The 24258-nt window shown below is 42.6% G+C and overlaps 1 protein-coding gene across 1 annotated transcript in view; it reads right to left on the bottom strand.

Annotated features, from left to right (window-relative positions):
* Dnai3 (dynein axonemal intermediate chain 3) overlaps positions 1–24258 on the bottom strand; it is a 66082-nt gene that overhangs the window by 19483 nt on the left and 22341 nt on the right. Inside the window, exons 7-16 of the mRNA XM_048453663.3 lie at positions 23790–23989; positions 21122–21238; positions 15561–15751; positions 14651–14775; positions 11739–11828; positions 9705–9791; positions 8607–8735; positions 6463–6536; positions 4515–4710; positions 2913–3000 (exon numbers count right to left, since the gene is read on the bottom strand). Of these exons, the coding sequence (XP_048309620.2) occupies positions 2913–3000; positions 4515–4710; positions 6463–6536; positions 8607–8735; positions 9705–9791; positions 11739–11828; positions 14651–14775; positions 15561–15751; positions 21122–21238; positions 23790–23989 (1297 nt within the window). The remainder of the gene's footprint in view (positions 1–2912; positions 3001–4514; positions 4711–6462; positions 6537–8606; positions 8736–9704; positions 9792–11738; positions 11829–14650; positions 14776–15560; positions 15752–21121; positions 21239–23789; positions 23990–24258) is intronic.

Genomic DNA, 24258 nt, shown 5'->3' with positions numbered 1-24258 from the left:
GTTTGGGTGGGGAGAGAGATGGGGGGGATCTGGGAGCAGTTGGGGCAAGGAAAATCATGATCGTATTATATGAAAAAATACATTTTCAAGTAAAAAGTAATACACACAGAATTTCTTAAAGTTTTTATTGAACTGTGTCTAGGGGCCACTAACTTCTGGGTTCTAAAATGGTGGGCAAAAGGCGAGAGGTCTTTGGTCACTAGAGGGCGACAGAATGCCAGAAAACGGAGCAGAATCAACAGGGGTGGGTGAGTCATGTCCACGCCAGGGCTGCATCAATAGGCAAAATGTCACAGGAAAGTCCTGTGTGCAATGTGCTGGACAGATCCAGGCTGGCCAGAATAGGTGCGTAGCTGGTAGTGGGCCAAAACCACAGGTGATAGCTAATAAAATTCTTAAAGCTGGCTATTCACCCAGTAGGCAAGAAATGGCCAACCTTTCTGAGACCCTGGGATTGCAGGCAACATGAACTTTTATATGACTCGTGTGTGTCTCTGCTGAGAACATGCCTTTTGCTTCTATGATGTGGTTTATCCCAAATGCTTTTCTTTAAGGATAACTTGTAACAACATCATGTTGTCCAGAAAGAAAATAGTCATTTGGTGACATGTCTTCCTGTTTGACAACTTAGGGGTGTGCTACAAGCTACTTATTTTAAACAGACTTTTCCTTAAGTGCCTGCAAATGTATTGTATATCTGTTCCACCAGAATATTAGCTTTGTGAAAGGAAATACTTATCTTTAAAAAGATTTATTATGCTAAATTGTGTGTGTGTGTGTGTGTGTGTGTGTGTGTGTGTGTGTGTGTGCACGTGTAAGTGTAGATGGCCACTCTGCAAAAGAGGGTGTCAGAGTCCCGGAGCTGGAGGTGGGCAGTTGGGAGTCATCTGCCATGGGTGCTATGAACTGCACTGGGGTCCTCCAGAGGAGGAAGGAAGGAAACATTAATTTTAGGATTTATGTTTCTAAAGACGAATCTTCAAAACCTGAAGCAGCAGCTGAAGGACAGTACAGGGACAGACGAGTGCACAGCAGCAGAAGACCACATCCGTGCCTCCCCCTCAGCAGTCACTAGGAAGGAGTCTCTCCATGCGCGGTGGCAGTTTCTGTAATTTCAGACTCAAGGTCTATGGATGTCAGGAAAGAGCAAATGGAAAACTCCAGAAATGAAGTACTTCATTTTAAGTTGCCTGGCAGTCTCCTCAGGGCAATGAGGCCTGGTGCCATCTGGTTCCACGCGGCTAAGGTGTGAGTTGCCCCTGGGCAGCACATCCGCACTGCACAGGGCACCTGCCCATCAGTCACTTAGCCATCCTGCTAATCAGATACACAGCGGTGGCACTGCCAAGCTTGGGCTCCAGTGACCCAGTCCCCTTTAACTTACTAACGGTGCCGAAGTGCAAATCAGTGAGCCTGGTGGTTTGGATGCGTACAAGAGAAGCTGCAAAAACACTTCAAGTAAAAAGCCGGAAGTGCAACCCAGTACTTTTAGGGACCGATTCATGGAAGCTTTATTCCAGGATACAGTCATAATGCTGTATTTTATGAGCAGTTCCATTGGTAGCATCTTAATTGTCTTGTTTATAGAGCAAACCAGTGTGTTTGTGTCTTGAAGCGGCTATTGAAGCTCTTGAAACTCATCCCTCACAGATGGTAGGACCACTGCTTGCTAGCTGACTGGGCTAACAAACCTTACGGAGCTTTTTGGAAGTCAGGACCATGACCCCATGTCATAACTGAGCCTGGGGTAGGTGTCAGTAAAAATCAGTAAAAGTCTTCTGACCCTGGGCAGGTGGCACACACCTTTAATTTAAAAATGAATTTTCCTCTTTCATTTGGTTTAATTTATCATGGTGCCGTGTAGCTGTTAGTTTAAAAATTATAATTCTAGAAATTGGTTTCTTTGTGTTTCATAATTGATTTGGCTATGCCTGAGATAAGTTTCGGTCTATAAAACTAGTCTTTGATGCTACAAATCGCGTAGGTGGGCTTCACTCAACATTACATTTGATTTCTATGTTCTTTGCGGCTTTCATACTTGTTTACAATGTATTTTGGTCATATCCACCCGTATTCGTGATGGCTCTGATTACTGTGATGAAACACCACGACCAAAAGGCAGGTGGGAAGGAAGGGAGGGTTTATGCCACTCACAGTTCCATAGGACAGCTCATCGTTTAAAGCGGTGAGGGCAGGGACTCAAGCAGGGCGGCAACCTGGAGGCAGGGGTGACATAGAGGCCATCTCAGGGGCTCCCCAAGTCCAGTGTTCAAGACCAGTATGGGCAATAAAATCAGGTAGAACAGACAGATAGAGACAAAAAGACAGACACACAAACACACGTATGTATGTGTGCGCACCCCCCCCACATACACACTCTCAGGGCTTACACACACACACACACACATACACACACACACATACACACACACACATACACACACACACATACACACACACACATACACACACACATACACACACACACATACACACTCTCAGGGCTTACACACACACATACACACTCTCAGGGCTTACACACACACACATACACACTCTCAGGGCTTACACACACACATACACACTCTCAGGGCTTACACACACACACATACACACTCTCAGGGCTTACACACACACACATACACACTCTCAGGGCTTACACACACACACATACACACTCTCAGGGCTTACACACACACACATACACACTCTCAGGGCTTACAAATCTGAACTGCAGAATTTGTTGCGTCCTCTGTGTCCTGATGACTTTAATACAGGCCACCTCTCTTCCAGCCATTTTAAACTTGAATCCTTACAAATCAGACTGTTCCAGCAGGTAACTCACCTTAGACATAGATGGATATGAACACCCCAAGATGCCCTTTGATGGACAAAGGTGGTTAGTTAGTTACCTTGAATTCTGCAAAGAAGAGGGTCTTCGCCCAGGCTCAGCTTGGTTGGACAGTGATCTAAGTTCGTTTCCCCTTTAGACAGCTTTATCTGTTGGAAGAACATAAAAGAAAGATACAATAGCAAACCCTTGTATTTTTTTCCTTTACCCCTCCCCTTTGCTCCTAGATGGTAACACACTTACCTTCTACTGCCCTGCCCCTCTTTTATCCCAGTTGCTTTTCTGCATGGAAAGCATCTAATTTGTATTTCTAAGACTATGCAACCAAGGGAAGCTTGCCTGGGCACAATTGCAAAATGTCTTCATTCTTTATATGTTTTATATTACACTCTCCAAACTCACCTTTGGGAGCTGTAGCTTAAAACAATGATTGGTTCCCTGATCCCTAAATCCTTCAGTAGAATGAAGCTTCAGAAAGGGGCCTGACTTCTACCCGGATGCCTGCTGGCCCGATCAAGGACACGCTTTACCCCAATTATGGATGTGGCTCTGTGCCTACATCATGCATGACAATCTTCCCCATTTTCTCCCTCTGGCTGTTTATCTCCTCGCTATGCAATTATTCTTGAGTACATTTGCATATTCAATTGTTTTACATATCAGTAAATCTTACCCAAGATAATTTCTTTCCTTTCTTAAATATTGCTTTAGATTTATTTCATCTTATGTGTATGGATGCTTGGTCTGTATGTATGTGTGTGCACCATGTGCATGCTTGGTGCTCACAGAAGCCAGAAGAGGGCATCCCATGCTCTGGAACTGGAGTCAGTGCTGGTTGGGAGCCACCACGTGGTTGCTGGAAAGGAGCCCATATCCTCTGCAAGAGCAGCAATGGCTCTTTTTATTTTTTTTTATTTTTTATTTTTTTTAAGCAATGGCTCTTAAAACGCTGACCTGGCTCTTCAGACCCCTCCACCAGACAATTAATAATATTCTCTTTGCTGTTCTTTCCCAGCCACATCAGAAATAGTCTCACCCCTCCAAACTCCTTGTCTGGGAGCAAACTCCCAGGAGTGTCGACATGATAGTCATAAATCAAAAGAAAATATAAATATCAAGTTTGAAATTAGAATCACACATCTAAAGAAAAGATCCCACATATACTCCACATGTTCCCATACACTGCTAGGCTATTTTCAAGGTGAATTGCTGACTCAAGTTAAATACAGATGACTTCTTATTCATTGACTTCTCAGCTCTGTTTGGTCAGCAGTATTAGCATATCATTTCTTACTACTGATGTTTAAAATGTGCAGATTTTTCCTATTGAAGTGGAGAAAATTAACTTTCCTGGGCCCACCTGAGTAGTAACCAATCTTTAAGGAACCAATATGCAGCTAAAGAATCATCACACAACTGTTTCTAAACGTAGCTTGCTTATACAGGAAATACCAGCCCCGAGTTCACTGCGATTTGAGTGTCTGTTTGGGTCTAGATCAGCATCAATCATCCTCAGTCAGGAGTTTATTGGCTGAATGAATGAATTAGTGAATACTGAGATCCTGTGTTCGTCTGAGCCATTCTTCATTTGGAGGGTGGGTGCATGGTGCCATCTAGGCAGAATGTGTGGGGTGTAGGATAGAACCACGCCCACGTTGCTTACTTTAGACAGGGGTTTCCAGGACAGATCCAGGTGCAAAAAAGTCGACGGCACATCAAAGGGAATTTCAATGGTTTCTTCTTTCTTTTTCTCTGTTACTGGTTGTTGGGAATTTGTGTTGTTGTCGGTTGTGGCTGCAGCGGTCTGTGCGGCTGTGCTTGTAGGCTTTAAGGGTCGAATATCCCAAAAACATATTGTGCTAAAAGAAAGCTTATGTGATTATTATTATTATTTAATTAAGAACAAGTAAGAAGCACAATGTCTAGACATCATGGATGGCTACATGTTAACATGGCAACTTCCTAGTGTTTCTGAAGCTAAGCTTTTATGAAATGAGGCCATTCTGTGTTTCATTTCTGAAAAGATTTGATTTTTAACTAATGCGTTTGTGTGTGGCTCCACATGACTTCGTGTGTGTGAATACGGTGTCCGTGGAGGTCAAACAGGAGTTCCAGGAGGTGCTGAGCTTTCTCACGTGGGTGCCAGGAACTGAGCCTGACCTCGGCAGGAGCAGTCAGTGCACCGGGTCTTCCCTCCAGCACCAGGCTCCATGATTTACAAACTCATACCGTGTGTATAGATGTTTGATTTTCTTTGTCTCGATGGTAATACAGCAGAATTCAATTTGGAAACTGATGACTTTGAAAAGGAATATAAGAGCTTTATTAAGATACAACTCATATATAATAAGCTCCTCTATCAAAAACACAATTTTAATGGTGGTTGTTAAAGTCTTCAGTGCCTTTGCTTAAACCCCACAGTTTAAGTTTGGTCCTGCCAGCTTCCCTATCATAAATACCATGCCATTATTTTTGTGCAGACCCAAGATTTTTGTTTTTGTTTTTTGGATTTTTGAGTCAGGGTCTCACTACATAATTCTGGCTGTCCTGGAACTCACTATACAGACCAGGCTGGCCTCAAACTCACAGAGATCTACTTACCTCTGCTTCCCAAGTGCTGAGATTAAAGGTGTGTGCCACCACACCGAGATTCAAAGATTTTTTAAAAATAGGACCTCACCATATTGCTTCGGCTGGACTTAATTCATAATTATCAGGCTCCAGTCTTTTGAGTGCTTTGATTATGAGCTACAAAGCTGTTTTTAATAGTAATTTCTCCTGGCATTTGGAGGCTAGATAAGCATTACTTATCTAGATAAGTATTAAACTTCCCATGTTGTTATGAATTCTTAATTCTATAAATGGGCCGATGCAATTTTATCTAAATGAATAGCCTCTGACATGTCTGTCAAATTATAACAACACTTTTCTACTGTTGAGAAGCCTTCCTGTCCCATGTGAGATGAACTGAATTTAACAGCATATACCACAGATTGTCAAATATGGTGTATGAAGAAGGAGATGATGCCACGCACTGATACCAATGAGAAAGTGCAGTTAGCTATGTTTTCTATTGCTGTTATTATTATTATTACCATTATTACTGCTGTTGTGCCCATGATGTGTCTGAGCACAGGCACTGGCATGCCATGGGCACGTGGCAGCCAGAGGAGAACGGCTGATCGTTGGCGCCCTCCTCCACCCTGGATCCCGGCTCTAACCCAGGTTGTTAAGTTTCTCTGCCAAGGGCTTTTACCAGCTGAGCCTTCTTGCTGGCTCCCGTTTTCTTATTGTTTTCAAGTTTATCCCCATAAAAAGCTCTTTTGTTCTCTTTTGGCTCGGAACTTGCTTTGTAGACGACTCGGCCTACTGGATCCTCCTGAGCGCTGAGACTACAGGTGTGCACCACATTGCCCCAGGTCAGCGTTCATCTGGTTTAAATGCCAGCAACACTTACCAGCAATAGTCTATACAATTCTCCTTCACTCATGTTAGGTTATTGCTGTAGTAATGATTATGGAATGAGTGAAGACAAAGATGGGTTTTAGGGACATCGAAGCCAAAGAGCCTGGCTTGCAAAGGGTTTGGGAAGTGTTTGAAATGAAACTTACCAATCCGCTGAGCACGTGACCAGCTGACAGTTTATCCCACTCCGATTTTCAAAGACAGAGCCCATTCTGTTAATCTATTTAAAACGTTAAAAGAACGTTTTAAAAGAAACGTTTCATTAAAAGAAAATTCGGTGAACTAACAAGTTCCCTCTAAGGCCGCCTCTGGTTTCCCTAGCCATCAGTATTTCACCAAGTTTACGTGTATGAAGTTCTGAAAGCATAACGACTATTATTAAAAAAGCAAATTCTGAGTAGCTAGAAATGATTTTTCTCATAGCTGTTTTCCTCTTTTAAAAAGTTTTTCTTCTTTTAAAAAATATCATTAACATTACCATAGACATTTGAAATCTGAGTTTTAAGATCAAATACAACTCTACTTTGATTCCTTATCCACTCCTTGTTCACAGAAATATTTCTGTGAACCGTTTTAATTAAGATGTATATAAATGTTGATTCTCAGATTCTCCGATCACAGTGTGAATTTTAACTGCTTATTCACACATTACCTTAAATGTTTTATAAAGTGTAGATGGTACACATCGTTTAATTATTCGTTAGTTTTAGAAATGCAGGTTCTTTCTGTTTTCCACTACCGACTGTTAATTAAGCCAAATAGTTTCAGGAGACTATTAAACAGGTAAGATATATAGAAAAGGGGATAAATCTCAAGTAGGGAACTGACGGCGACTGGTGACTTTAATTCCTCATCTACATAGAGAGTTCCAGAATAGCCAGGGTTACATAGAAAGACCCTGTCCCCCCTAACATAAAAGAAAGGAGTCTAGAAGATAAAAGGAAACGGATGACGTCTGCTGTCAAATTACTACACAGCCCCGCAAGCACACAGAGGATCTCCAGGATTCGCTCACACTCTTAGAAGGTCCAAAGTCTGCACTAACTACTTGTTGAGGAGGTTAACACATTCTGGAGTAACTTGTGAGGTTGGCCCTCTCAAATATATACGGAAACATGGCTGTCTTGATAGGGCTCATGAGTAAAATAGTAGACAGCAAAGGGACTTTAGCAGGACTGGATGAGAGGGAGATGCTGCGGCCAGGCCTGCAGGCATCCTGCCAGCCGGGCAACCGCAGACCAGGCTGACCCACCCTCAGCTCCCAACCCTTTCTGGTTGTGTGCGAAATGCCAACTTTCATTGGATCTCTACTGAAGCCACCCTGAGGGTCTCAGAGATTCACAACTGTAGGACCTTACATTTTAAAGATTTAGAACTCTGTCCTAATTATCTTTGCCAACTCAACACAGCCCAGAGTCAACTGAAAAGAAAGCCTTGGTTGAGGAGTTGCCTAGATCCAATTGACATCCCTATGGCGTGTCTGTGGAAATCATATTATTCCATGGTGCCTGAGAGTCCAAACCACTGTGGGCAGAACCATCCCTGAGCAGGTGATTCTGGGCTGTATAATTCCATGGTCATGAACGTCTTTAGTCTCAGCCCTTGGGAGATAGAGGCAGGCGGATCTCTGTGAGTTTGAGACCAGCCTGGTCTACAGAGCAAGTTCCAGGACAGCCAAGGCTACACACAGAAATACTGTCTGGGAAACAAACAAACAACAAACAAACAAACAAAAACCCCAAGAAAGATGGCTAAGCACGGTAGAGCTAGCAAGTGGAATTCCTTTAAGGTTTCTGCGTTAAGTTCCTGCCTCGTCTTCCATCGAGGAGCGACTTGGAAGTGTAAACCAAGTAAACCAAGTAAACCCTTCCCTCTCCTAAGGAGGTTTAGTAAAAGCATTGCATTGCAGTAACATATTGGAAGCTAGAACAAACCCCTGAAATTGTAATACTATTTCAGAAGCTTGGACAAACATATTTTATGAACTAAGCAGGGACTGTGCCTAGTTCAGTTGGTACAGTGCTTGCCCACAACCCTGGTTTGACCTCCAGCAGCACCACACACGCGGGCATGGTGTACACATCTGTAAGCCCAACACTTGGGAGGTGGAGACAGGAAAGACAGAAATTCAAGGCCGGTCTGGGATACATGAGACACTGTATCAAAACAACAACAACACAAATATAACAGAATTTGGGCTGGTGAGATGGCTTGGTGGTTAAGAGCACTGGCTGCTCTTCTACAGGATCAAGGTTTGATTCCCAGCACTCACACAGCCATCAACACTCACCTCAAATGAGTCTGGCAGCCAGTGTATATCTGTGATTACTTTCCTATGTCCGTTTTCTATTGAAGACACCGCACAGTGTCTGATGTACATCGCTTCTTTATTACTGTCTGGTTCCAGGAGAAACATAGGCTAGAGAAATGTTAAAAGAACGTTAGATTTCAGAGAGGAGATGGGCGAACTCCACTTCACCAGCTATTGCAATTAAAATGGAAAAAACCAGAGTTGTATCAGTTTAGGGAAAACCAAATTAGTGTTTCAGCAGACCACAAATTTAATAATAGACTTACCAACTTTCCCTTTCAATGGAGTCCAATCTCTAAACTTCACAAGGATTATGGACCCAATCTATTCTTGAACGAGTGTTTCCATGGGTACAGGGATGCATACATCTCACCATTCCTCAGGGAGAGCCTTATGGCCCCCAAGGATGGAGAACTGGGATTGGAGGGACGTGTTGTATGGAGGGTAAGTACTGACATGGAGGTTGATTGCTCTTCCCAGTACTCCTGATGGAGTCCACAGCCTTACGGGACCATAACATGTTTTTTAAATTTAAAATTGACATTAATATATTTCATACATGTGTACATGTATGTGGCTGTGTTTGACTGTGGAAGCCAGGTCTCTCCTTCTGCCATGTGAGTCTCAGGGATGGAACTCAGTTTACCAGGCTTGGGAACGGCACTTTTGCCCAATGTCACCCTTTCCTCTTACACATGTGACCTGGCCCTTGGAGAGGCGAGGCGGCACGTCCAAGCTCAGAGCCTGTGAGACAGCACCTGGGTACCCAGACTTTCTGTCCTTGCATCCTAGGCTCCTTCAGGAAAATCACTTTAGACAAATTATTGGCTTCCTTCATTTTCTTTAACAAAAATACAGCAGCAAAACCCCATAAAATCCTGCGCTGGTCAAAGAATCTTGTTTGATTGTGTTTTTAGTGAACACCTCCATAAAAAACGATTCAGAAAATGCCTACAGGCAGATGTGAAGAATGGTAAAATAAAAATATTGCCACGTGTCTCGTGCGGAGTATGTGTGTTTGCGGAACTCTGGAACGGTAGGAGCATTCCCGTGACCGGAGAGCTAGACACAGCCGACCTTGAGAGTGGTCCTTTTACTTCTGCTGCCGCCGGCCTTGATGTTTTCTATGCGGTCCGCATGTGACGTGATATCCCACAGGACGACCTAAAGCAGAAGGAAAGGAGGGCGCAGCACTTTCAGGACACAGAGAACTGGGTCCGAGAGACTGCTTTGTAGGAAGCGACTGGTATGGAGCCTGAGAAAAATCAATCACCTTAGGGCATAATCAGATCTAGCTTGTGGCCTACGTAACTCAAAACTTCTAGAGCAGATACTGAAGAGAGTGCTTTCATCTCTCCGTCAGTATCCGCCACTCCTTGTTCTATGCTCAAGGGTGCTGTTATTGAGCAAATTAATGCAAGACAAATAGCGGGCACTTCCCCATGCTTTGGTAAGATTTTGTCTCTTGTCCTGCTCTGAATATAGGTGTAGCTGCTTCAGACCTGGGGAAAAACAGAATTTACCCAGATTCTCAAGAATTAAGTACAAACTTCCGATCATGGGGGAGGAAAGGCAGACAAATTACCTTAATTGCCTCTAACTGCTACCTCAGAGTTTGTGTGTTACCTGGATGGTCATTCTTTTAAAAACAAGAATAAAGTAGAATATACAACACCAGACCAGGGCAGTTGTCAATGACTAACCAGCGTGTCAGTCCACAAGATGGTCACAGACTGTCAATGTTGGCGAACCAAGAGTGATTCTATTACATTGTGCCCCTTTCTACAATATTCTAAAACAAAATCATAGTATTTTTGTCACAGATCAAAGGCACTTCAGACTTTCTTGGTTTAGGAGATGGGTCATTACTACAATCTCAGCAGCTGCTAAAGGAAAATCAGGGAGGTGTTTGCTTTCTGATTTTCCTGCTGTTCTGGAGAAATGTACTGGAAGTTGCTGCTGTGTGAATCTAAACTAAGGAAGTTGTCTCAGCCACACACAGAAAGAACAGATGCCTCTATTTATTTTATCAATGGGCTCTGGTCTCATATAGCCTAGACTGACCTTGAACTATCTATGTAGACAAGGATGACCTTCAACTCTGGATCCTCCTGCCTCCACCTCCCAAGTGCTGAGAGTACAGGTGTGTGCCCCCATTCTCTGGGGGATCGAATTCAGGGCTTTGCATCCTCTGGGCAACCCTCTCCAGCTACATCCTGCGCACTAAGTGAAGTTTCTAATTGTCAGACTCACTGGATTGAAATAGCTTGAAGCTTAGACCATAGAAAGACTTTAAAGGTTTGTGTTTGGCTTCCCTAATACAACACTGGAGGGCATTCTCTCCATGTGGTATGAAGTAGATGTCTTAGAAGAAAAATGAAGGAAACGTAGTGCCAAGTGCATCCAAACTCAATGATGTCCATGTATTTCCCATTGAACTTCTGCTTGTGTTCTGCATTATTTAGTCACTCCTGCATAGCTGCAGGGAAATACAAGCAAGGGTCTCTTTCCTGAGAGGTAGCAATGCTTGTAGCTTGTTGCATTGGTTAGTTTTGGTTGAAACTAGAGCCACCTGGGAAGAGAGAAATTGCCTAGGTCAGTGAGACCTGCGGGCGCGTCTATGAGGCATTTTCGTGATTGCTAATTGATGTCAAAGGGCAATGCCTAGGCAAGTGGGTCTGGGCTGGATAAAAAAGGATAGATTTAACTGAGATTTGTTATCCTAACTGAATTATCCCACGTGTATCTTTTGTTTGTTTGCTTTTTCCTTTTGTTTGTTTTTGTTTTTCAAGACAAGGTTTCTCTGTGGCTTTGGAGCCTGTCCTGGAACTAGCTCTTGTAGACCAGGCAGGTCTCGAACTCACAGAGATCTGCCTGCCTCTGCCTCCTGAGTGCTGGAATTAAAGGTGTGTGCCACTACTGCCCAGCTCCCATGTGTATCTTAAGTGCCAATTCCATGACCGACTTATCTTTCTACTCAAGTCCTGGCACAGCAGTTGCTATATGGCCAACATGTCACCCTTGTGCCATACTGCACTCTTGAGTTCTAAAGTTACCCAAATCAAAACTTCTTACAGCATCAATAAACACCTGAAGACAATTCCTAACTACCTGTCCATTTATACAGCCTCCAGCGATGATGTTAGGGTCACTCGGACAGAACTCAAAGCAGAAGATGTCATCAGGGCTCTCCAGCATCAACTAAAGTCAATCCATGCATCAAAAAAGAACAAGAAAATCTATTACATAATATTGAGATGGGGATAAGTCTAATTTTGTAGCTGTCTGTAAATCATGCACATTTGAGTCAGTCCTCAGCGGCACTTTTGTGGAATATTATCATAGATGTTAGTCCCAACTATGAGACTGGTGGGTAAGCCCCCTCAGGGATCTAGTTCCCTCCATCACCCACCCAAGGGATATGTAATTACTGGGGGCAAGTTATCATATTTAAAACAAAAGATATGAAATTAGTGTTTTTGAATAGCAAAGATATAAACTCTGCGAGATAAGCAGTTTGTCTTTCTTCTCTATGGTATCTACCCCGGCACAGAGTGGACAGTCAAAAAGAAAACTTGCTGAGTTTACGACAATGTGAACTACAGAAGATGAGAACTAAGCATGAAAGGATCATTAAGTTAATATCACCAAGCAAATGCATGACCATTGTTTTCTACCCACAGTGCCAAAAGATAGGCCCCAGGTAAAGTTTTCCAACTGGATTTTCCTTTTCTTCTTTTTCTTTGAGAAGGCTCCCGCTTCGTAGTTTTGGCTACACAGGAACTCTCTGTGCAGACCAGGTTGGCCTCAAACGCACAGAGATCCACCTGCCTCTGCACCCTGAGCACTGGGATTAAAGGCTCACACTACCATGCCCGGCCCAACTGCATTTTTCCAACTGGACTTACGTGAATTTTAGTTTATAGCACTTCCTGGATTTTAGAGAGAGCTCTACTTTTGAAAGTAAAAATACTTGTACTATTAGTTTTGATTAGAAAATGTAAATCACTAGCATAAGCCCTTAAAAAGTACTTTTTGTGTGTGCATATGTGTGTGGCATGTGTATGTGTGTATGTGTGTTCATAAGTATGTGCACATGTGTGTATAGGTCAGAGGTTGATGTCAAGTGTCTTCTTCTCTGACTTATCTATCGAGACAGGTCATCTTAGCTAATTCATCTGTCTTTAGTTATCCCACTGTCCCAAGGCCCCTTACCTCAGCCTCTAGATCACTGGGGTTTCAGGAAGGCCACCATAGTCACCCAATAATTACGTGGGTGTTAGGGCTGTAGACTCGGCTCCTCACTCTAACACGCCTGCTTCACCCACATGGCCATCTCCACAGCCCATGCTAGCCTTTTTCAAACTAGTCTTTAAGATAGAAGTAAGGAAACTCATTTAACATCCTAACAAACTAGACATTTAGTCACACTTCCATGCAGGGTGGAGAGTAGCCCTCCAGCGTAGGAGCACCAGGATATTGTCCTCTCAGGAGGGAGGCCTGCACTAGTGAGGGGTAAAGTAAGGGAGGACTAGAGATCTAGCATTCTGATCTCTGCTTCTGTAACAGAGCATGTGCAGTCCACTAGAACATCTGCATCTGTAACAGAGCATGTACACTCCACTAGAACATCTGCATCTGTAACAGAGCATGTGCCGTCTACTAGAACATCTGCATCTGTAACAGAGCATGTACACACCACTAGAACATCTGCATCTGTAACAGAGCATGTGCAGTCCACTAGAACATCTGCATCTGTAACAGAGCATGTACACTCCACTAGAACATCTGCATCTGTAACAGAGCATGTGCCGTCTACTAGAACATCTGCATCTGTAACAGAGCATGTGCCGTCTACTAGAACATCTGCATCTGTAACAGAGCATGTGCCGTCTACTAGAACATCTGCATCTGTAACAGAGCATGTGCAGTTCACTAGAACAGAACTGTCCTAATCTAGATGTGATGAAGAAGAGAAACTAGAACTCATTAGGGGAAGCCTTTATTCTGCAATAGTTAACCACCAGAGGAATGGAATATTCTTACACTTAAGAGCAGTGAAATAATACACTGCTAACAGCACCCCATAGTAAGAACTCTTACTGAGAAGAAAATGGAAACAGGAAATAAATCCAGCCGTCAGTCTCATTTTATGTGGTTGGATAAGGGTTTTGGTTTGAATGTGTGTGAGTGTGTATGTGCTCATGCGAGTGTATTTTAGTAAAACTAAAGTTTGGAGAGTTGAATAAACAGTTGCAAGTTTTGGACCCCCTTAATGACTGTCTGCCACTAAATGGGAGTTGAAGAAAGGATCCTGCACCTCATTCTGGGATCATGGTTGGCATTACTCTCCTACACAGTTATTCTTGCTCACTGTCATCCCCTACTGGTGATCCTCATAATTGAGGAAATCTTAGGAAACTCAAAATCTATCTGCATTTAAATACCTCAATATTTAAATAAAACCCGTTAAAGAGTTATGTGTGTGTATGCCTGCATGTGCATGCTTGTGTGCGTGCAAATATGTATAGTTGCATGTGTATATGTGTGTAGGGTAGAGATCGGGTGTCCTCAATTTCTTCTCTACCTCATGTTTTCTGCACCTGAAGGTCACTGATTGGCCAGTGAGCCCTGGAGCTCCTCCTATGTCCTATCCCAAGCACTGTGGTTACAGATGTGACGATCAGTGTGGCTTCTTACGTGGCTTATGAGGATGTGAACGCAGTCTTCTGCTTTCATGCAGACACTTTACAGACTGAGCCACCTCCCCAGCTCCAGCAGCTTTATTTCCTAAAACTGACTTGCACAATATACTTTCAACAAAGTAACTGTAAAGTTTAGCTCTGCTCCTCTTAAATGATGGCGAGCCGTGAAGAAAGAAACCTATTTCCTGTGGTTTTACAGCATTGGGAGATCATGAAATAATTTGCAGTTCAAATTTTTCTAAAGACTTGAGAACGTGAAGAAACATTCTCAAGAACATTTGAGAAAGTTAAGCTTTTGGTGTAATATCCATCCATTACCTGAGGGTGTATGGGATCAGAGAAACTCCAGAAAAGAATTAGGGATGGCTGTAGCAGTAATTTACCCGAAAAGTGGACTCTCTCTTCAAAGGAGAGGCGCACAGCCACCGACACGACTATGAGCCCTGTTGAACCAAACACAAGTACCAAGCAGTCAGCAGTCACCGTGCACAGAAAGACCCCCACTCTGTGCCTGTCGTGGTGGTAGATTTGATGTTGTGGGCGTGAGCTGCATGTCCCTTAGCACTGAAAACGTAGCTGGTGCAAACTGAGATGTGCAGTCAGCAGAGACAGCTTATTTGGAAGGCTTGGTAATAAAAATATGATTTTGTCTTTACTTGTGTGACTATGTGTCTGTCTCTGTGTGGTATGCACATTTGAGTGCAGGTGTCCTGGGACCAGTAGGAGGCATCAGATCCCCCAGAGCTGGAGTTACAGGTGGCAGTGAGCCACCTGGTGTGGGTGCTGGGAATGAACTCTGGTCTCCTACAAGAGCAGCTTGTGTTCTTGACCACGGAGCCATCTCTCCAGCCTTCAAGAAACATTTTTAATCAGAAAAATGTCAGTGAGGAGGGCGGGAAGGGAGAAAGTGAGCAGAGACTTAATTTTTTCCCATGGCTACACCTGAACACATCAATTGCTTTCCTTTAGCTGTTGAGTTCTTTAAAGATGTCTGCCCAGAGGGTTAGGGACAGCACATTCAGCACGGGGGGTCTGGCAGGCCCCAGGCAGAGGCAGACTCTTCGTTCACTGCCCCTGCAGCTGTGTGACCTGAACAAGTCTTTCCACCAAGTGTGTGCGTGTGGAAAATGCTTGCTTGACAGGGGCCTGGCACTCAGTAAGCCTTATATGTTTAGCCGAAGTCAATCTCATCTTCAGTCTTAGATATTCAAATAAGACTTTTCCTTACCGTAGATGGTCGGGTGCCATGAGACACAGGTAATCATTTTCTCCATGGTGCTGTGAAGGTCTGTAAAGGACTGGTACTCTTTAAGGTGGGTGTCGCTCTTGTCCCCAAAGGTGCTTTCTTCCTCTGCAAGGTTCTTCCAGTCATTGATGAATGTGTTCATGATTTCGTTTTGCTGAAGGGCTATTTCAACACTGTCGTATTTAGAAAAGAAGCAGCCGACATGCTGGGGTTTAGTGTCAGTGACATTGGAACTGTCATCACAGGGATGAGGATGGTCGAGGAGGCTTGTGTGCCCGTGAGGACTATTCTTGCTCATAACCCAAAGCTGCACAGCATGAATCCCTTAGAAGATTCTCTCACCATTTTCTTCTTTGCAAAATGCTCTACAGTTAGGTTTATTTTAGATAAAATTCAAAGAGAAAAAAAACCCTCATTTTTAAAAACTGCTTACTGTTGTGGGGTGTTTTGGTCACACTCTGACACTCTTGAGACAGGCACGAATGTTTACTTTGAATCAGAGGGCAGAGCTAGCTACTAACTAACTAAAATTAGCCACAGAGATTTTGGAGGACCGAAGGTATATAGAGAGACACAGAAGGTAGTAGGGGATTTAGAAGGATGCTTGGGCCCTTTTGAATTAAGGAAAGAAAGAGAGAGGAGGTCACTGGTCACTTTTCTGCCACTTTTCTGATCAATCTTTTGACACATATATCTAATGATTCTTTTATCAATAAAACATTGGGAGTCAGCTATCGGGGTAAAAACCTAATTGATCAGAGAAACAGTGGAGAAGAGACTAGCAACCACCTCTCAGTCTCCTTCCTCTAACCAAAAGGCCAAGCCTCTCTCTAAGCCCCTCCCTACAATTTCCTGTCTCTCTCTCTATGTCCTCTGTCCTTTAAAACCTCTATGGCTAATTTTGGTCAGTTAGTTGCTAGCTCTGCCCTCTGATTCAAGGAAACACTATTGACAGTCTCAGGAGTGTCAGAGTGTAATCAGAATATACCACGTCTCCCCCCTTTTTGTCTAAATAAAAAGGGAAGGTTTTAATTCTAACACAGTAAAACTAAATACAATAAGAACAATTATCAGATAGGAATTACACTCACAATGTCTAGTCCATTTGCATTTGGCAAATTCAGAGAAAGTGCTCTATTATTTATGCTGTCTTAGTGAGTCCAAAGTTTTATACCTCATTCCCTTTCTATCCTAACTTGTATGGCCAACCCTAAATTATCTTTTAGATACCAAAACATTTTCTTAGATAAACAATTGAAGCTCTTATGTCTCTCAACCTTATATACCTTTCACATCCTTTGTGAGTTTTTTTTGAATTTGGTAACAAGGAAAACTATAACTATCTAGTCTCCAATCCCCTAAATTATGATAAACATTCATTATCCACGGAATGACTAAAACCCACCCCCTCACCTCTTGGGAATGTGGATATCAGGTTCTCAAAATTTCTTCCTGTTGTCTGGGGGTGATGGCATCTTTAGGGAACCCTGAGAAAATTGATAACAGCCAAGACCTGGGAGAGCTAGCTATTGTCCAGTCTCAGCATGATGGGAAAGTGCAGGCCCTTTCTCAAGTCCTGGCTAGAGTAGTCTGTGGGACTGGACCATCTTATCTAGCCACTTTGAAATTGTCATGAGCAGTTTGTAGTTCAAAGCTGATCTTTGGGTGGTGTTTGTCAGCTTTGTGGCATTATCACATTCCAAGTAGAACCCTTGTTGTGGGGCCTCATCCTCCCTTTGGAGACTTCAAAAGTCCCTGTTAGGAATGGTTATGATTCACCACAGAAAACTTAAAACATTTTAAATGTCGTATGCAGAAGATCTCAGAGAGGTAAAGGACCACATTTTGTTAAGTACATCTGAGGTGCACAAACTTAACTTCTAGTTACCTGTTCAGTCTCAAACCTGATATCTTGTATAGGAAGCTAGATGAGGCCTATTTCTAGAATTATTTAGTGCTATATAGGACCATTAATATCACAACAGAAAGTTTAAATATATCTATATATATTTTATAAATTTTGAGATACTATTTATACTATATGAAAAGTTTTAAAGAGTCAAAATAAAACCAAAGGATTATGAGATTAGTGGCATTAGAATAGCCCCTTGATTTTGGTTTTACTTCTGTCCCATACCAAACGACTCTTCTGACATGAGACAGAGATTTTTTTTTTAATTTTCTTTTACCAAGTATGCTTGGATTTAGAGAAGGAGAGAGCCATGCTGCAACTCCAAAGCTAGCTTTAATTTTTAGTTGAATTGGGACTACAAAAAGACCATTTGCCTTATATGTCTGTAGAGAACAGAAGGAACAAACATTTGAGAAGATTTATAAATTTTATCCTGTTGGGAATGTGTTATTCTGTTAGGCCAGTTTACTTTTTTTTCTTGGGATATTTTCTCTGGATAATTTATCATTTTTCTTCAGATATCTCATTTGTCCAGTGGTCTTCAGATTCTCTAGTTGGGTGCTTTAATTCTCCTTGAAAGTCAGAAACAAAATCCTTTCCCAATCCTAACTTTGTGGAGTTTCACTTTTTGGCAGGTTATATCTAATCAAATGAACTTAGTCTTATAAGTTAGTTTTGATTGGCATTTGGTGAGTTACACCCTCTCCTAAACAAGAGGTCTTCCTGTTCAAACACAATCTTTATCAGTTTTGATGCCATCCATCACTTTTCTTCTCTTGTGGAAACAAAAGCAAAACCTCTTCCCCAATGCTGGTTTCCACTCCGAAGACAACACATTTATAAAGTATGCAGCGTGATTTAATTCAGCAGTTCTCCCTAGTATTTAATGCCTCTCTGCAGCTGTGGTTACTTTCTCATTATTAGTAAAAAGGGTCTCACAGAAGGATTTCACCTGGAATGTGGTAATGCCACTAAGCTGACAAACATCACCCAGAGATCAGCTTTGGACTACGAACTGGCCATGACAATTTCCAGGTTAGATAAGATGGTCCAGTCTCACAGACTACTCTAGCCAGGACTTCAGAAAGGCCCTGCACTTTCCCATCACATCAAGACAGACAACAGCTAGCTCTCTCAGGAATTCACCATTATCTCAGTTTTCTTAGGGTCCCCTCAAGATGCCATCATACCCACACAATAGGAAGCAACTTTAAGAATCTGATACACACATTCCCAAGAGGTGGGGGTAGGTGGTTTTTGGTCATTCAGTGAATTATGGATATTTATCATCATTTCTGAGGGGTTGGTTACAAGTTGTTGTTGATCATGATCAGGGAGGGAGCAAACTAAGCAAAGGAGGTTAGATTCAGGGATCTTGTTCTGAAAAGAAAAAGGAAGTATATAGGAATAATAGGGTAAAAGGGTAGGTTATTGAATCTACTTTAAAACTATTAGTCTTAAACATTTTACACTGGTATGGATTTTTGCATATTAATACAATTTTTTTGTTTGTTTTTTGAGACAGGGTTTCTTTGTATAGCTTTGGTGTCTGCCCTGGAACTAGCTCTTGTAGACGAGGCTGGCCTTGAACTCACAGAGATCCACTTGCCTCTGCCTCCTGAGTGCTGGAATTAAAGTCATGTGTCACCACTGCCTGGCTAAGTTTTTTTATACTGTACATATGTTTCTACTTTTGTTTAAGGTACTGTTCCTATGCAGTTCATTTGAAAATGTAATGTAAATTTCGAGTCCTTGAAAATTATTATTACAAACTGTCTAGGATACTTAAGAAATACAGGTTGATAGTCATCTATAACAATCAAACTTGTAGTCATGCTAGATATGTCTTCAAGATCAAACAGAGGTATATTTTAGATATACAGGTGGTCTTCAAATACTTCCAAGACCTACAGAATATGGCCTTTAAGATGCAGAACTTTTCCAAGACAAGGTAGGTGAATTAATTAGATATAGGCCTATAGACTGAAGATGGATGCCCCAACATTACAGAGAAACCTTGGGTGAATGTCCAGGCACCCAAATGTCTCTGTTGTTTCTATAGTTTTAGAAGTTGTTTAATCTGCACTTCCTATTTACTTAAATAATATTTTATCCTTCCTGGGTCTCTCATGGGAATTGGAGACTAGATAATTATACCGTTTTCCTTGTTACCAAGTTCAGGAAAATAAAAAAACTTACATAAAATCATAAGGTTTATAAGGCTGAAAAACATAAAAGCTTAAGTTGTTTAAGAAGATGTTTTAAGGTCTAATAAGATATTTTTAGGATGGTAATACAAGTTATGATAGAAAATGGTTAAGTATAAAGCTTTAAATTAATCAGGATAAGATAGATAATTTCTCCAAATTTGCCAAATACAAACGAACTGGACATTGTAACTGTAATTCTCACCTGATAATTGTTCTTATTGCATATTGTTTTATTGTGTTAGAATTAAAGCCTTCCATTTTTATTTATACTAAAAGGAGGAGGAAATATTGTGGGATACATAATCACACTCTGGTACTCCCAATACCACCAATAAAGTTTACTTTGGATTAGAGGGCAGAGTCAGCTACTAGCTGACCAAAATTAGCCATAGAGGTTATGAAGGACCGAGGACACAGAGAGAGACACAGGAAGCAGTAGGGAGGGACTTAGGAAGATGCTTAGGTCTCTGGATCAAGGAAAGCGAGATAGAGGATGCCACTGGTCGCTTCTCTGCTGCTTCTCTGATCACTCAGGTGTTCACCCCTTATCTGACTCCTGAGATTTTACTGATAAAAGAATAACTAGGTAAGTGTTTCAACGTACTGACAGACTGGAATCTCACTTCCACAAACCTAGAAATATCTAACAATGGCAAGCAGTTTTGAAGCAGGAAGAGAAACAGTAATACTAGTATAGGTTTCTTATTTACTACGACCAGGACTGTAACAGTTCTTGTACACATTTTGTTCTTTCTTTGGGTCTGGCTTCTCTTTCCTTTGCAACAGGGAAGGAATTCCAAAAGTCCCTTCTTGTTAGAACACGGGCCTACACCTGCTGATCTCACAGTCTTGTGCCCCCCTGCATGTCTCTCTGGAACAGAGTCAAGACGCTGTCTGTGCTGTGATCGGGCAGCCCTTAAGGTCTGGCGTCCAGCTGCTCTGTGCTCTTTGCTGTGCATTGAAGGCTGAACTAAACCATGTGACGAGAGCTTCATTCTACCCGTGAAAGGTTACAAAAAGTCAGGTCCTCCTTTGGATAAAGTTACCTTCAGCTGACGTGTAGAAGATGTGGGTGAAGCATGAACTAATTTTGTGCCTAGACTTTTATTCCACCTTCAGTCTGTCAAGTTCTGGCCTCACACATTCAGATAAGCAGTGTTCAACTTAATTGACAGTTTGGGGCTAGGAAATCATCTTGGTACACTGGCTTGTTCTCACTGTGTCTGGTATAGTCCTAGAACGAGAGGCCCATGATGACTTTGCAATGGAGGGCAGGAATCACTGAGACTTGTTCACGCATGTCCCACTAGCAACTGTCCCCATATTCCTTCGTGTCACACAGGAAGCTGCTCTGGAGACACCACTATTAAAAATACCTGGGTGCATATTATGTTTAACGTTTTTAATAGATACTTTCTTACCTTGTGGACACGTTGTTGAGAAAATCGACCAAAGACTTGGATTGTTCCAGGGTTTCTTTTTCCTCTTTTGAAAATTCCCTTGCATAATACTGTGTAGTCGCATTTTTAGGAAATGTCCTAATATTTTAAAAAAAAGATGAATACCAAAACTTGGATCAGAGAGAAGCAAATATAGGTAATGTCAAGTTAAAAGTTTGTTTCTATGGCAATGGAGTCAGAATATTCATATCAAAGTATTTTACCGTGGTATTTTTTCTTTATCATAAAATTGATATTGATGACCACAATCTATATGTACAGTTCTGCAGCTTAATAAAAAAGCCTTGGGTGCTAACAGGAAGTGGAGGAAAGGTCACAAGGGGGGGGGCTAAGAAGAGAATATGGTCAAAGTACATTGTATCCTTCTGAAACTCAGTACTGTGTACAGTGCACATACATTAAAATAGCTTTAAAGGGTCTTACATTGTAAACTTTTATTTAGACATCTTTAAAAATGCAGAAAAGTAGCAAGAAGGACATAACTATAAAGATATTCCTATACATCCCTTACTTACCCAGGCCCCCTAACTGACATTTGTCATTTACTTAACAGTTTTTCTCTTGAAGTCGATATTTGTAGTATTTATTCTCCCTCTTTTCTCTCTTTCTCATTCTGGTCTATGTGGGTGGTATAAGTACGCGATTCAGGCACATGCTTGTCTGTGTAGGTGCCCGAGAGTGCTGAGGCTAGAGAGGGTGTTGAGCATCTTGTTCTACCCTCGTGTGCCTTCTTTTCCTCTGATCTGGAGCTCATTGGCCAGCAAACCTCACTCAGCAGCACCTCTGTCACGGCCTCCAGAGTGTTAGGGTTACAGGTGTGAGTGCCATCTCGCGTGACTTTTTAAATGGGTGTTGGAGTTTGGAACTGCAGGAGGGCCAGGGAATGCCTAATCTTCTGGGAGAAGGAGCATTCTGAAGTATCAATATTCCAGCCATAAACATGTTTGTAAGTTTCAAGAACAAGCAGCTAATGTGGGGGGCAGGAATGAGCTAGGGGAACTGGGAGAGGTAAGGACAAGAGGTTATGAAGGGGATCCTGGCCATGTGAAGCTTTGAAGGTATGAGAAAGCTTCAGTCAGGTCCATGATCTGAGGTCCACTTTAACGGGGTTCCTGTGTCTCTATAGAAACCAGAGGGCAAGGATGGACAGCTGTAACCCCAGTAGAAGAATTTACCACCCTCCAATCAAGAGATAGACATGATGCGGTCCAGGGAGGAAGTGGATACATTTTAGTCTGAGTAATTCAGAGAATATTATTATATCCTCTGTGAGGTGAGGGAGATACAGGAGGCTCCCAGATTTGGGGTAGAAAACCAAGTTTACTTCGGCATTTAAATTTGAGAGACCTATTAGATAGTCAAAGAAACAGTTGGATAAATGTGTGTGGAGTTCAGGGGAGACTGAGGCTGAGAGTGTGGATTTGGGAGTCCTTATGAGACAGATGGCAGGGGATGCTACAGGACTGGATAAGTCACCCGGGATAAGTTCAGAGCCACGGGGTCCTTAAATGGTTATATAAGGGAAAGAGGAAGAGCCAGTGAGAGAGGCCTAGAAGGAGCTGCTAGCGAGCGAGGAGGGGATCAGTTCACTGTGCCCACCCATCATAATGGAAAAGTAATTATAGAGAGATAAGCAGTCAGCGTTCTTAAATATTCCTGAGAAGTAGAGGAAGAGACGATCTGGAAATGGTCAATGGAATGAGCAGATCAGGGCCTTGGAAAGACAGCTCAGAGCGGGCTTGGGGCGCAGGGTAGATGAGAAATGGAAGAGGATGTGGGGTGCAGTGCTGGCTATGTCCAGGGGAGCTCGGAGCACTGCCGTGGAAGTGGCGTCGGCAATAGCGGGAGCAGATGTGTTACTGTTTGGTTTCGAGGATGGTGTTTTAAATGTACACCTCTCCTCTCTATCCTGTCATCTCTGTATCTTGCCACTGCTTAACTTAACAGTGGCCACATCTTGCCTGGTTTAATTATAGCCACTTCCTACCTGGCCAGCCTGTTCCATTTACAGCTTCCTCTACCCCGCCCTGCAGCACACACCACCAGGGATCATTTCTACACTGTATATCAAGTCTCCTTTGTATGAGAGCTCGCCAGCATTTCCCACTGGTCTACCGCTTTTCTGTGTGCCACACTGTGAAGGAAATGAGACTTTAGATGCCATTCGAAGCGTTCTGGATAGAAGTGTCTTGTTTTTTTCATAAGCGATAGCGGCCCAAATAAGAAATCCAGCCCATGAAGCCAGACAGTCTGACACGGGGTGCAAAAACGGTCACTTAGAGCTGGTGTGATGGAACATGCTTGTAATCCCAGCATCTGGGAAGTTGAGGCAGGAGGATTGCTGAAAATGGAAGATTAGCCCAAAATACATAGCAAGTTCCAGGCCAGCCCAGGCTAAATAGTGAGACCCTATCATAAACAAAGTCTCTCAGCAGGAAGACAGTAGCACAATTCCAGGTGACAACCAGCAAGCACTGTGATTATTAACACCCTTTCCCATTGTCCTGCTTCATATTTTTAGCATATATTTATGTCTTGTTTCCTAAGAGCTTAAAAAGAGAGTTATTGGGCACAATTCAGTCTTCCTGATGAACACACTTTTGTGACGGCTCTACCATGTCATACCTACCATTTTGTCTGAGTACTTGTGCCCTTGACTTCAGGAATGACTTGCAAGCCGATGTCTTTCTCAACTTGTGTGAGTGTGTAATTTTTATCAAGGTAGGAAGCACACTCAATGTAGGCATCTTTGACGCTAGAAGCATTCTGGTCTCTGAAAGCCACGGGGGCCCCGAATTGACTTCTTTTCCTAGAAATCATGTATGTCACCTGGAACACACACAGGCAGCAAAGAAAACCCAGTGACATCTCTGGAGAGAAACGGGTGCGAGTGTTGGTTTACCCAGACACTCTCAGACTCTTGTGGATTCTTGCTGTCCCTCTCGACCTTTGGTTCCCACAGCCTGCAGCCACTATTCCTCAATGAAGCCATGTTCACCATGACTGAGGCCCCCTTGCCTGTAGACAAAAAGGACAAGCAGTGACTGGGAATTTACATCTTGACCAGTAGTGGACTGGTGGGAGGCATTGGAAGTTCA

The sequence above is a fragment of the Myodes glareolus genome, chromosome 17 (genome assembly GCF_982192425.1).
Source record: "Myodes glareolus chromosome 17, mMyoGla1.1, whole genome shotgun sequence".
In the NCBI taxonomy this organism is placed as follows: Eukaryota; Metazoa; Chordata; class Mammalia; order Rodentia; family Cricetidae; genus Myodes; species Myodes glareolus.
The sequence above is the reverse complement of the archived record's forward strand: the minus strand, read 5'-3'. Positions and strand labels throughout refer to the sequence as shown.